Source organism: Phasianus colchicus, chromosome 11, assembly GCF_987193195.1.
Source record: "Phasianus colchicus chromosome 11, bPhaCol1.hap1.1, whole genome shotgun sequence".
Classification (NCBI taxonomy): Eukaryota; Metazoa; Chordata; class Aves; order Galliformes; family Phasianidae; genus Phasianus; species Phasianus colchicus.
This window is the reverse complement of record NC_143446.1, coordinates 2,175,586-2,188,755: the sequence shown is the minus strand read 5'-3', so window position 1 is coordinate 2,188,755 and position 13,170 is coordinate 2,175,586. Positions and strand designations below refer to the sequence as shown.

General features: G+C 41.6%; 1 protein-coding gene across 15 annotated transcripts in view; it reads right to left on the bottom strand.

Moving 5' to 3' along the window:
* SFMBT1 (Scm like with four mbt domains 1) overlaps positions 1–13,170 on the bottom strand; it is a 76,011-nt gene that overhangs the window by 19,273 nt on the left and 43,568 nt on the right. For 14 of the 15 annotated variants that reach the window (XM_031609436.2, XM_090147912.1, XM_090147913.1 and 11 more), the window contains 7 exons: positions 11,060–11,154; positions 6,399–6,639; positions 6,021–6,109; positions 4,635–4,881; positions 3,226–3,323; positions 2,109–2,210; positions 823–973 (listed from right to left, as the gene is read on the bottom strand). In XM_031609436.2, coding sequence (XP_031465296.1) covers positions 823–973; positions 2,109–2,210; positions 3,226–3,323; positions 4,635–4,881; positions 6,021–6,109; positions 6,399–6,639; positions 11,060–11,154 — 1,023 coding nt within the window. Of the gene's footprint in view, positions 1–822; positions 974–2,108; positions 2,211–3,225; positions 3,324–4,634; positions 4,882–6,020; positions 6,110–6,398; positions 6,640–7,816; positions 8,313–11,059; positions 11,155–13,170 lie in introns of those variants that run through there. The other variant, XM_090147922.1, reaches the window with a different exon arrangement.

The following is a 13,170-nucleotide window of genomic DNA, read 5'->3' as shown; positions in this document are numbered from 1 at the left end:
AGACTTAAGCACAGAAGGACCTATGCATCTTTCTCAGTTTTATCAGTGCCAGTTGGACTGGCACAAATCTGAATGCCCACCATTTCCTGGGGGTCTGTAAGAAGAGAAGCTAAAAATTCATGTTAGCTCCAGACACATGCCTAGAAAGTAAGATTTCATCTCTCCCATGCAAAATTACAAATAATGCTGGGTCAAGCAAAGCAAAGACATTTTTTGCACCTGACTCAAGGAAAGCCAAAAGACATACATGCTACAGTCTTTGCTCCTCTGAACTGAAGGAGTGAAGAAGGACATTAAGTCCCTGGTTTTACAATACTACTGCAAATATGTAAATAATTCAGCAGCTGAGAATTACTCCCCATTCCCTCCCATCCTGCAGCAACATTTCAGCAATCTGCTACCTTGCCTGATAGGTCCAAGGAAAAAAAAAACAACAACAAACCATTAACTTCTAATTGATAAGACACTCTGAAAAAACACGTTAAGACACTGAATAACAACGTTCTGCTCTTACCAGAAGCAAAAATCCAATGCATGGACCATAGGCTTCTGATATCATGTGAACACTGAAATCAGTGATGCCTTTAGCCCTGGAACACAATTTCCAAGAGGATTCCCATCCACTGCTGTCTTCTCAAATCCAGGCACATATCCAGGAAACTTCAGTTTCACTAACTCTAAGCTCCTGTTTCTCAGAATATTTCATTTTCTTCGCTTCTCCTCAAGTGATTCTTTTGCAGAGTGCTGTCCTGAACACAGCACTCTAGGGACCAGCAATCTTCTCCAAAGATGAGTGAGCGTGACAAGCTTGCACAAACATACCTGGTGGGGGACTGAGATGTATGCCATTCTTCAGACTCCACTGCACCGGGAAAATCCCAGCACTGTTGACATGGCAAATGTAAGACTGGCTGCTTGCACGCTCTGGCCTCAAGTCATCAATTTCTATCATGAAATATTTTTCATTGTACACCTGTTTTTAGCCAAAAGCAAAGCAGAGTCTTGTAAATAACACAAATGGATCTACTCCTTCTCCCTCGTTTTGATGACTTTAAATTAAAAAGCATAAAAATAAAATGATTCAAAAATAACCTGTGGGACTCATAGTGCAGGGCAGTCTGCTGACTTATCTGGAAACTTAGGAAAAGTAAATAAAAAAAGGCTACGTGGGAGCACTTAAAGAGATAAGGTTATCAAGTGCTAAATGGAATTATCTTATGAAAAAAGAACACAGAGCAAACAGAACTTGCAGTCTTACTACACGCTGTAATAACAAGCTGCATATTTAAACAGAACTCAACTATGTCTTAGGATGGACTGCCACAAGAAGAAACACTGAGCTCCTGCAATAAGTAGGAACAGAACAACATCATCACCATCATCCAGAGAAACAAATGATTTTCCTTCTCTTGGAACTGACTGTATTGTTTTAGTAATAAGTGAGCATCTTATTTGAAGAAACGACATGTTAAGTGTTTAAAAGAGAGCTAGCACTGAAATGTAAGCTATTATATTCAGAGTCCTTAAAGTAAAAGAAATATTTTCTCAAGATTCACACAAAGAAATTTAAAGTACGCCCTGGATTTATGTTGTACAGCAATATTTTGGTTTACAATATGAAAGTAAGTCTCTTCCAGAACCTTTTACTTGTTTATTAATACAAGAAAAGAGAAGCTGCTCAAAAATTCTCTTTGAAATCTGATTATGGTGTGGAGATTTAATTTCAGCTTCTAAATCCACGTGTGGGCTCTTGTTTAAAGTGAGACCACTTAAATTTCAGAGCTTATACATAGCAACGACATTAACTTCTGCAAAAACAATAAAAACAAAAAATTTATCTTCAATCAGACACTCTGATTATGAAGGATCATATCTTGTTTTAAAAACCCAGGTTTGACAATTTCAGTTATTCAATCTTTTGAGCTTCTCTATTTACGGAATTTTTCCCATTCTTTGGTAACTAATACTTATACTTACTACATCAAATACTTTATTAGAAATCTAGTTTGAGGTTTTAAGATAATCAGTTAATGAGAATTTCCAGATCACGTGTTCACAAGCAGCGACTGAACTGGATCTCAGCAGGACAATTTAGAGAACCCTGGTACCTTGAGAACCGTGGCAGGAGAGATTACAAAGGGAGCCGTTGGGTCCACAGCTTCTAACTTCATGCCTTCAGAGAATGAATGCACTCCAATCACAGGTTTATCCTGAAAGATCAAGTATCAGAGTCATTACCTGCATTTCTCCATTAGAAAAGACCAGCTTTATGTAATTCAGCTGAAGTAGACAACCTGACTTTTTATTGGTTCATCTGAAGAAAGTAATTTGTCAGAGTACCAGCAACATCTCTACAATGAAAAGGCCAGCTATGATATCCGAGACTGAGAGCTTCTATGAGTTTCTACGTGACTGAGTCCCAAAGATTCCCTCCTTTGATGTTCTCTACACACCAGCAAGATTTCACAGTGCAAAGTGATCTGGTAAGAACATACAAATGCTGATTTTTTTTTCCCCTTCAGCTCTCATCACGAGCTAAACTAAAAGAAGTCTTCACTTCCACCTTAACAAAAGCTGACAAAACAGTTCCTGCTCCAGAGAGTTGGCTGTTCTGTGTAAGATTCAACAGACTGAAGAGCAACACCACCAGATGAGGATCTGTTCTGTTTATGGACCCAAATGAAGCTGAGAAAATGGAGCTAAGAACTCGAAAGGACTAAATTGATATTCCTACTTCTCAAAATATGTGTTTTTTTTTTTTTTTTTTTTAACTCAATATAAAATTCAGACTTACCAGCAACATTTACTAACACTCAGGATCTAAGAGAATCCATTACATATATAACTTTATCAGGTTACATTTTAGATGTTACATGTTAAACTTTCTAATGTACTCAAATATTTAGGAGTGAGATCAGATCAGAAGGTCAGAACCAGGGCTTTGTCCCAGCATAACAAGTAAGGCTCACATAATTGTGATGGGTGCATCGTCTTGTCATCACAAGTACAGGATCATAGTATAACTTCTTATTTATTCCACTTCATTTTCAATGAGAGGAGGAAAGAGAAAAGTTTAAACAAACAAAGCAAGAACAAAAATAAAAAAAAAATAATCCAAAACATATAAGAAATTTTGAACAGTGACTGACTTCCTGAATAATTTCTTAGGAATACAGCATTTTTGTGGTATTATTCAGCATTCTATTTCATATATTGTGTCTTTACCTTAAAGAGATCTGTAGGAACTGATGACTCCTCTTCCTCCTTTTTTACCTTCTTCAGGATTTCTTGCCAATCTGCTTCACTTTTCAAAGACCTAATGGCTTAAGCAAAAAGAATGGGAAATAGTGTACGAAGTGACCATCTTTCTTCTTTCCCCTCAGAAAATGGATGCAGTGATACGAAAAGTTTGTGTTCCTTAAGTGTTACATTCATATCTGATCAGAATCTGTGCAAATATCTTCATTCTTAGAAATGTACAGCTTGGTGAGACTTTCAGATTCGTTACAAGAAGGGACTGTAGTCAAACACTGCATCACCTATGTGGGGCCCAGTATTGTCTTTCTCAGAAAACATTAACCCTGTCACATTAATCCTGAGGAAAACTGCTGCAGAAATGTATGACCAGAAAACTGGATAATATTAGTTTGTTCTAGGCTTAAGAAAGGAGATCTCTGAACAGATCACTGAATGACAGAACACCTTGCACTGGAAGGGACCCACCAGGAACTTCAATTCCAACTCTTGTCTTCACACAGGGTCACCCAAAAATCAAACCAGGTATCTGAGAGTCCCAGCTGTACTTGTTACTCCTTCAGTAACTGCAGATCTCACAACTCTCTATAGCAGGGAAATTGCTTTTACTAGTACCATGCACAAAGGATCCCTGAAGCCAAGTCTGTGAGGACAGATGTAAAAATGAAACAAGTCTAATAATTAGATTGAAATCAAAACCTAATGTTTTTTTTTAAAACATTATTCACTCAAATAGTGCTGTGAAATCCACTCATCTGGTTCCTGTCAGTGATGTGGTGTACCCTCCTACCCTCATTTCAGCAGAGATTGGTCAACCATGAGCAAAGGCACTATGCACAGTCATTTCAATTTAAACAGTCTGGGTTTCATCAGCATGATTTTTTCCTTATGCTCTACTCCCCTTATGACCAATCTTCTGTACTTTTTTCTATATTGTCATTCTCAGGGCACTCATTTTTAAGGACATTTCTGTACAATGTAAGACCTCTTTAGAGAGAGCCTTAAGTATCCTCCTAGACTTCAAGTCCCAACTGTGAAAGCTCCCATTGAGCAGTACTTCAACAGCTGATTACTTTTTCTCCCACATATAGGAATACAAACTAAAAATAACTGTAGAGGCCCATTCCTCAGGCCTTCCCTTCCCACAGATAGAAAGTTTCAACAGGCAAAACCATTTAGCAATTTTTAAATGAGTGAGTGAAAAGTGTTGTAGGACTATTAGTGCTGTTTTCACTTAGTTTTTATTAGGAACAGTATTTGACAGATCATATAATGGTTATTTGACCACCGTATGCATCCAGAATGTAGATTTAGAGCACCAGAGAGGCAGGAGTATTCCCCAATCTTTCTCACCATGTAAAAGATATGTTTTGAAATACCTAAAGGCGGTTGCAGGTTATATCCATTTTGAGTTGCCCATCCCACTTGATGAAGGAAAGGGTCCAAGTAAAATATCCACTGGTCAAATTTGTCAGAATCCTCCAGCCCTTCATATCGCAACTTGAGTCTCCCACCAACATTTTCTACCACATTGACAATCCAGGCCTCCAGGGCATCCCGGGAATTCTGGAGCTCTAGTCGGGAGCCTGGTGCAATGAGATCCAATGGATTTTTCCCTCTGTGAAGCTACAGAAAGAGAACAAGAAAATAAAGTAAATTATGTTATTATTACAACGGAACTCAAAAATCCTGCACTTCCACTTCTGTTCTGTCCCTTACCCACATTCTTTTGGAATAAATCAGGTATCAGCACACAAGCAAAGAAAGACACATCCTTACTAACACACGGGACAACAGAAATTAGTGTTTCGAATCAATGGTGCTTGCATCAGAGTTTCTGTACTGTCTGCTCTGTACAATCACACATTTCATTTAAATGCTGTTTATCATTTTCAGAAGCATTATCCCTTATATATGGAAGGTTAGGAGTAAACATGAATAGTTCCTTTTTAACTCATCTAGCATACAAAGAAGACTAGACAGAAAAGATGCTAATTTTGAGGAAGACATCAATGGTACTCTCCCAAAAAACAGTGCTGCATACTTAACTAGCAGACACTAATAATGAGGTGGCCAAGTTCTGTTTTCAGTTCAGAGAAGGACAACTTAACTAGCAAAGTTTAAAGATTTAAGTGAAACAATAATCTGTCCACTAGTGAAAAATAAAAAATTAATGCAAGCAGTCAGCTCAGAAAGGGAACAACCTGAATGCCTGATAAATAAAGGATGGTTTCCTCAGAGTTGTATAAAAGAGGACTAGAACAGAAGGAGGACTGAAACCCAAGGAAATTTGAAAAACGTCTTTCTTCTGATAGGGTTTATGAACATTTCATATTAATTCATATTTTCACTCAGAGGGTGGTGAGGCACTGGAACAGGTTGCCCAAGGAGGCTGTGGATGCCCCATCCCTGCAGGCATTCAAGGCCAGGCTGGATGTGGCTCTGGGCAGCCTGGGCTGCTGGTTGGCGACCCTGCACACAGCAGGGGGTTGGAACTGGATGAGCACTGTGCTCCTTTTCAACCCAGGCCATTCTATGATTCTATGAACAGGACAGACAGTCTAAACCTGCAGTGAAAAGTTTATTCCAGCACAGAGCTATCAAAACTATGCACTGTGAATAGGAAATGCTAAGTTCAGCAGCATACTACATTGCTCCTAAAACTTAAGAAAAAAAAAAAAAAGAAAAAAAAAGGAGCTGAATCTGAATTGTAACAAGGGGAAAAAAAAAACAAAAACCAAAATGTAGCATATTCAAGCACTTACCCCCTCCAGCAGGTTAGCAGGGGCACTGCATGCTCCTTTCAGCACTTGCTGAAGGAATTCCTCCTGGTCAGGTATCTTGTCTTTGATACCTAGTGAAAAAATAAGTAAAAGCAATAGGATTTAATGGGTTTAAATGAACCACAAGCCTCTGAGTAAATCTAAGTCCACTTCTGAAATCAAGCTAAGAACTCTCTCTGGTGGAAGAGCACCATCCTACTGAAAGTCACGGGGTTTCCAAAAAACATGACAGATAACCTCACCTCATCATCAGAGCAAAACCACATTCTCCTCATAAAAGCAACTACGAAGACAAGGCTTACAAAGGACAAAAAAATACTGTTTTTATTTACCTCCCTCTTCTGCACATGGAGGTATTACCTTCAGGCACTTTGAGAACCTTCTCGTTCTGCTCACACCAGCCTATGGGGTGCAAGTCAGCTGTCATGATGTCACACCAGAAGTCAGCCTTGCGATCCTCCCCGTAACCATCGTAGCGCAACAGGAGCAGCTGCCCACAGGTAGTGATGATGGTGGCCACCCAATAGGTGTTTTGGTCAGACTTGACAGCAACCTCTAGCTTCATACCGGGTGCAAAACCATTCTGCAAACTTGTGTCCACCTGAAGAGAAAGATCATCACATCTGAGCACCTCCCAGAACTTTGTGGAACGGGGGAGAGAACATTTCAGACACATTCATCAGCAAGGACCCTCAAGTCAAATGCCATTCAGTCTCCCCAGAGAAACCACCTCATTGCACTGTGTGACCCAAATCAAACTGAAAACTGAATCTGCATTAATGGAACCTCCTCTGCATTTCAGAGTATCCTTCCAACCTTTGCTTAACACCTTGCAAGGCATCTCCCTGCGCCAGACAGCACCTCACCCACCACTGAAAGGCTTTCTAACTCACAGCTCGTCTGCCAAGCTAGACAAAAATAAAGGTCAAACTCACCCTCACAGGCTTCTTGTGTTAAACTGTTTCTTTCAACTTCTTTGTGCTAAGAGTCTACTTAAAATATATACATGGGCTTTAGTTGATGATAGCACTGTCTCTGCTACCATGCTTAAGAAGGCACGAACCTGCACAAAGTGCAGCATAAGGACATTTAATGTCTCTAACAATCTAAATAATTGTGTGCAACACTGTTACATGAATGCATAGATTAACAAAAGCTTAAGTGATTTTTCAGTGAACTTCTGTCTAGGCAGTAGCTAAGTACTAAACAGTGAATGCACTTTATGTGAGCAGGTGAGGAATTCAACTGCCCAGCACTCTGATACTGAAATGTGAACTTAAAAAGGAAAGGCAACACACTGACTTTCTCACACTGCTAGCTTTTGCAAGCTCACACGCTCCTGAAAGGGCAGAAGGACCCTGCACTGCTCCCACTAAAGCAAGTTTCCAAGCCACTTTCAGTTCCACAGCCTCAGCCATAATTAAAAGTCTATCATGTCGATCCCCTGTTCTCAGCCAAATGCAACTGGTGCTTGTGCTCTTCAGTGGCCCCAAATTCCATTTCCTCTTTGAGTCAGCTGCAAGGAAAGCTCTTGGTATGATGCAGATGTGGTGGATGTTTTTTGGGTTATTTATTACCAGTTCTGTGCTGACAGCTCAGTAACTGCCATAGCTGTTATAGTCTCATCATCCAGCACATACTGGTTTGCTAAAAATAAAACTAAGAAAACCACAGCAGAAAGAAAAGCATGTGAGGCTGTTGTTAACTGTTCATGCATTTTAGGTTAATATCCACCACGTGGAGAACCGCCTTCATAAAAACAGAATAGAACACAATACCTGCAGACTACCTGAAGTGGTGTTTCAGAGGCAACTTGTTCAGAACGATAACTGCCTTGCTAAAGAGATTTTTGTTATTTCTCTTGCACTCTGAGCCCAAGAGAAAAGCCACAGTGACACAAAGCCTAAGAACCAAGCAGTTGATGCAGCTCTCTCTAGCTGAGCCTCCAGCAAAGCCTCATGAACTGTACCGTAGGAAACCAGCAGCAGCAGACAGAGCTATCCCTGAAGTCGCATTTTTCAGATGGTTTCACCTATGATCCCAGCAGATGAAGCAGAGCCCAAGAGGTTAGCACCCCCTCCTGGCAGCTGGGCAAGATGACACCACTGATTAACTGATAGATAATTGCATGCACATGAAGTTGCAGAAAGGGATTAAGAAGAGCATTAAATAGTCCTAAAGAAAGTGTACTTAAGGTAGGATGACAGCACTGGCATCAGTACAACTCCAGGTATTCGCTAAGCTCTGCTTCCTGTTAGATCATAGGCAAAAACAGCCCCTTATCTTAATGCTGTTTCTGAATCTTAACACTGTCTAAATTTTAAAAAGCAAACAAACCAAACATTAGAACATGTTTAACTTGAGAGAATAGCTTACATTTTCCAATGCCTCTTGCTCATGGTAAGAGCAAAACATTCAAAATTAGTACAAGCTCCCATCAGCACAACTAGTACTTTGCTAACACAGGCTGTGTCATCATGGGTTACATTACCCAACCTGCTTTGTGTGCTCTCTTGTGCTGTGGGTGAGGTATTTCTCACCCACTGCTCATAATGGCAGACTGGTCACAGTTTCAAAAGAACAAAACAAAACCTTAAGCCTCCATCCAAAATTTATTTCAAGTCAATACCAGCCCATTTTTCTTGTGCCAGCATTATTCTTCAGCTTAGTGCTTTTCACTCCTCTTTTTTAAAAGTACAAACGTCACTCCCTCCCAGCTCTCCTGGCATTAGATTCTAGAAATGCATCCCTCTCCAAGGAAAGCATCAAGCAGCAGGAGGCTCCAGACAGAGGGATGGGGCTCCAGTACTGGGCCTGCAGTGCTCTGCACTGAGAGCCTCCCCTGCACCGTATCCTGCAGTCACACAGTCAAGCATACAGCTTCACTAGACAGGCTGCCACTGCCTACCAGGAAGCACTGAGCTCATCCTCCTCCATCTTTTCTATACAGGTGCCTTCTAATGGACAGCAGGAACCTTGAGTACAGGGCCTCGCACTGTTGAATTTCTCTGAGCAGCAAGATGTAGGTGATGTGACAGTGCTGTAAGCACCCTCCCCTTTCTGTTGGGCAGTTCTGAGTCAGCATTCACCTCCATTTTTTTTTGCCAAGTGTATTACAGAGAATATTAAGGCTGGCCTTCAGAGATCCTAAAGGAGCTCTGCTACTTTGATAGTCTACAACTGACAGTCCACATCCGGGCCTTATTCTCAGCTCTTTTATGCCCCCATGCAGGCCCTGACAGCCTGAGCCCCTGGGCAGCCCCTCTCTAGGGCAGGTTTCCCCTCCAGAGGCTCCCAGTGCAACACAGCAGCATGGGATGACACTGCTGCGCCCATGCCTGATCCACAAAGAGCTCTCTGTGCCACTATTACTTACATCAGCAAAAATGTGCAGTGTTCTTCACAAGTAGGGAATCATCCCAAAGATGTGGATTTGTTTTTAAACTTCATTCTATGTAGGTCATTCCAACCATAATGCCTCCCATTTATTTCCATGGAAAGTACAACATACAAAGAACACAATAACACTATTTGATATAGCAAATTCTTAGCTACAAAATGCTGTTTTTCAATATAATCATTACCTTTATTGAAGCATTTTTGCCAGTGATGAACAAGAGCCTGCATGCTGCTTGTAACAATCTGTATCAGTGAGGTGACCACAGTTGCTATTGCCACTGCTGAAACACACCACTCACCCATCACTGCTCACACCCACATAAGGAATGCTCCAAAAACATTCAGCAAGTGTCAACAAATGTCAATGGGTGCCATTATTTCAGCAGGGAGGAAATAAATTTCACACCTTTACTTCTTACACACTTCCATGTCAGATGCCACTCTGTCAGACTGCTCCTCTGCTGTCATCTGTCACACGGTGACAAAATGACACAAAGTACAGGCAGGAAGGTTCAGCTCTACTGCCATCCCACCCACACCTGCCTCTGATGTCATGGGCTAACATAATAAAATAGGAGGCGTTACTTTCAGAGCAGCCCTCATGGTCCTATTGCCCACAAGGACACTGGTGGGAGCTCTTGTGTGGCACAGCTAGGCTGGCACAGGGCAGCAGGCAGGGGTGTCAGAGTCATTCTGTGTATGTCTCCTACTGCTGACTGAAATACAGTCACCATGTTAATTCCCTTAACCATTACAGTAAGGTTGGTGGGCTGGTGTGATAATTATTTGTAAGTGATAAGGACAGGCTTCTATAAGAGATATCAAACAAGGTAAAGGAGACCAGAGAGGCAGACAGATGGCAGTCCTGCTACAAAATGCCCCTGCTCTACTTTCACGCCATTCCTCAGCACCTCTGCTTGCTCTTGCTAGAGCCTTGGTAAACCAACAAAACCCAAGGCAAATGTAAGGTCTCTCCCCTCCAGAAATGAGAAGTCTGAAAGCCTGCACTGAATGAACAACTTACAGTTACAGTGTATGGAAGAATCTCAGCAAAACGTGCATTTACTGAGGATCTTTACTAGGTATTCAAAGGCAAAGCCAAGACTTTGTCCTACTCGTTACACTTTCTGATCAGTATTCTCACTACTGCAGTCAAGTGTATGGTGGAGCTATTATTTCTCCTTGGCCTCCTTGAGAACCGTCACTGAAATGCTCTTTGAGAGCACACCTGAATTCTGCTTTTTGCTATTCAAGAACTATGGCACCAACTGGCTGAAGTGCAGCTACTCTAGCTCAGTTGGCAAGTAGAAATCCCCCAGAGAAAACAAGAGACTGGCACCTGCTCAGGCTTCATGAGAAAAACTGAGCTTATCCTCTGGTGCAGAAAAGACTGGGAGCCTTTCTGCACCTGGGCCATTAATGGGGTCATTCTGTGCTATGTTCAGAAAGGAAGGCAAGAAATAATAATAAAAAAGGTGAAATTCCAAATTTCCCATTCCTCTAAGAAGCATAAATTTAGTGGATCTTCCAGATTTCAGTGCGTCTGCTCAAAGAAACCTTAAACATTCAGTGTATAAAGAAGTGATGTTGGAGACAGTAAGTAACGATATTCCCTTACTCACATGTTTAAAAGACCCATGAGGGGCTGCAACCGCTCCTGTGTCTTCTAGATACTCATCCCAACTGAATTCCATGTCTTCCACACCAGAACCAGCATCTGGAAGAGAAGCCAAACACCTTCAGCAACCTGTCAGCTTAAGTATGGGGCTATTAAGAATTTCAGCAAAGATGACTTCATTTCTAGGTGACTGACCACAGAAGTGTGCAGTGGACTTCAGTAATGCAATTCACAACAGATAACACTGTTTCACCTTCACTTGTATGTGGCGGGCACTTTAAGTTGGATTTGTTCTGAAATAGTGAGACCTTGAGTATTTTGGTTAAGCACAAACTGTTTACACATCTAAGAGAGGGGAGTACAGGGTAAGTTCTGTATTCGTTCCAACAAATATTTAGGAAAAGACAGACAATTCTGGGCATACCAGACCTTCGAAGTATTGAATTAAAAACTACCACAGAAAATGTAATACCATAAGTGGTTTGAAAAGACAGACTTAAAAAAGAATTGCAATAAGACTCCTCTCTTTTTTTAAGCTAGAAGGTATTTACTTCGGTGTTAAAAGACACCAAAAGCATAGAGAAGAATTCAGGGTAGTTTCAAGAAACACAGCTCTGAACAATTGAAATCAAGAGCTTTCAAGTGAGTCATTAAATATACCAGCTCATAAAGTATAACAGCTTCTTCAAAGCAAGAAAACCTAATTTCTAGAGGTATTTAAAGCCAAAATGGGCTAAACCCACTCGAGCCGTAGTTGTACACTCATGCTATCAGGAAAGAGAGTATCTGTAGTGTGAGCTGCGTGCTCCCCTTTAGCCACATTTTCTATCCCTATTACCACATCTGTCCCTCCTCACAGTCTCCCATTCAGCTCCTGGCTCACCTCCCTGCTCCTCCGTCCTCTTGTGTTCTCTCTGATGTGCAAACCCACCCACTGAAAACCCCAGCAGGGTAGATTTGGACCCCTATTCTGTTCACTGTGCTGCCACACTGGCTTTTCTCTGGCTGGCACAGTGTGGGATGACAAGGGAGGCTTGCTGCCACCCTATGCAAAGGGCAAACTTTAAGCTAAACACAAAACAACAGCTTCAGTAATGAAAAGGAACAGCAGTGAGGCACAAGCAAAGCTTTTCATTTCCACATGATCCTACAGCCTGCTCCAGAGCCTCCTCTGTGAACAAACACGAGGTGTTCACCCCTGTGTACAAGGGAACCAATGCCTGGTTTGTGTCTGAGAACAGAAATCTCCGTGTGTTGGCCATGCAGGAGAGCTCAGTGCATAACATTTCCTGCGCTCAGCTTGGATTAGGACAGGTAGAAACTCCTCTTACAAAGAGTAACAGAGGGAGCAGGAAATACTAAGTGTCCAAAGAAAGGATGAGATACTGTTACATGCCATCATCTGAGCTGTGGGCAGGGTGAGATCGGCCAAGCATGCTTTACAGCACTTCTTACCCCTTGAACAGAGAGGGGCAAATGTTTGCCCAAACTTTGACCAGCTTTCAATCACTTAAAACCTGCAAGTCCTCAGACTTCAAATTCATGTTACGCTCATCTTTGACTCTCACTATAATAGTAGGAATGGCCAATTGGCTGAATTCAGAAATGCACCTTCAAATTGTGCTGTTTGCTGATGACAGGTAGCTCCTACCACTCCCCAGCCCAACATAATTTCCCTTTATTTTCAGACTGGCCTCCTGTAAAACTCAGAGCTCAAACAATCAGAGCTTGAAAATCATCATCCATTTGCTGGGATACTTTTTTTTAACTTATTGAAGAAATAGACCCAGAAAAGGACAAAAGTAATCCTAGTTCACAGATTCTGGGGGAGCAAAGAGGGCCAGGCGCAGAGCACAGCTGTTTGCAAACCAGCATGAAGCGGGGCAAAACTCTGGCTGCAAGTCATCCTAAGGATAATATAACCTCACTGCAAAACCAGAGTACGATTGCTTAACTCTTTAGAACAGTATTTTACTTAATATAGCCATAAAAATGCTTACTTTCAGAAAATGGGAAGAAACTTCAGCTCAAAGAAAGCACCCATGAGCAGCCCGGCCTGCTGGCTGCTGCTCCCACCTCCCACCAGCTCCCACCCCAGGCACAGCGCCCACAGCC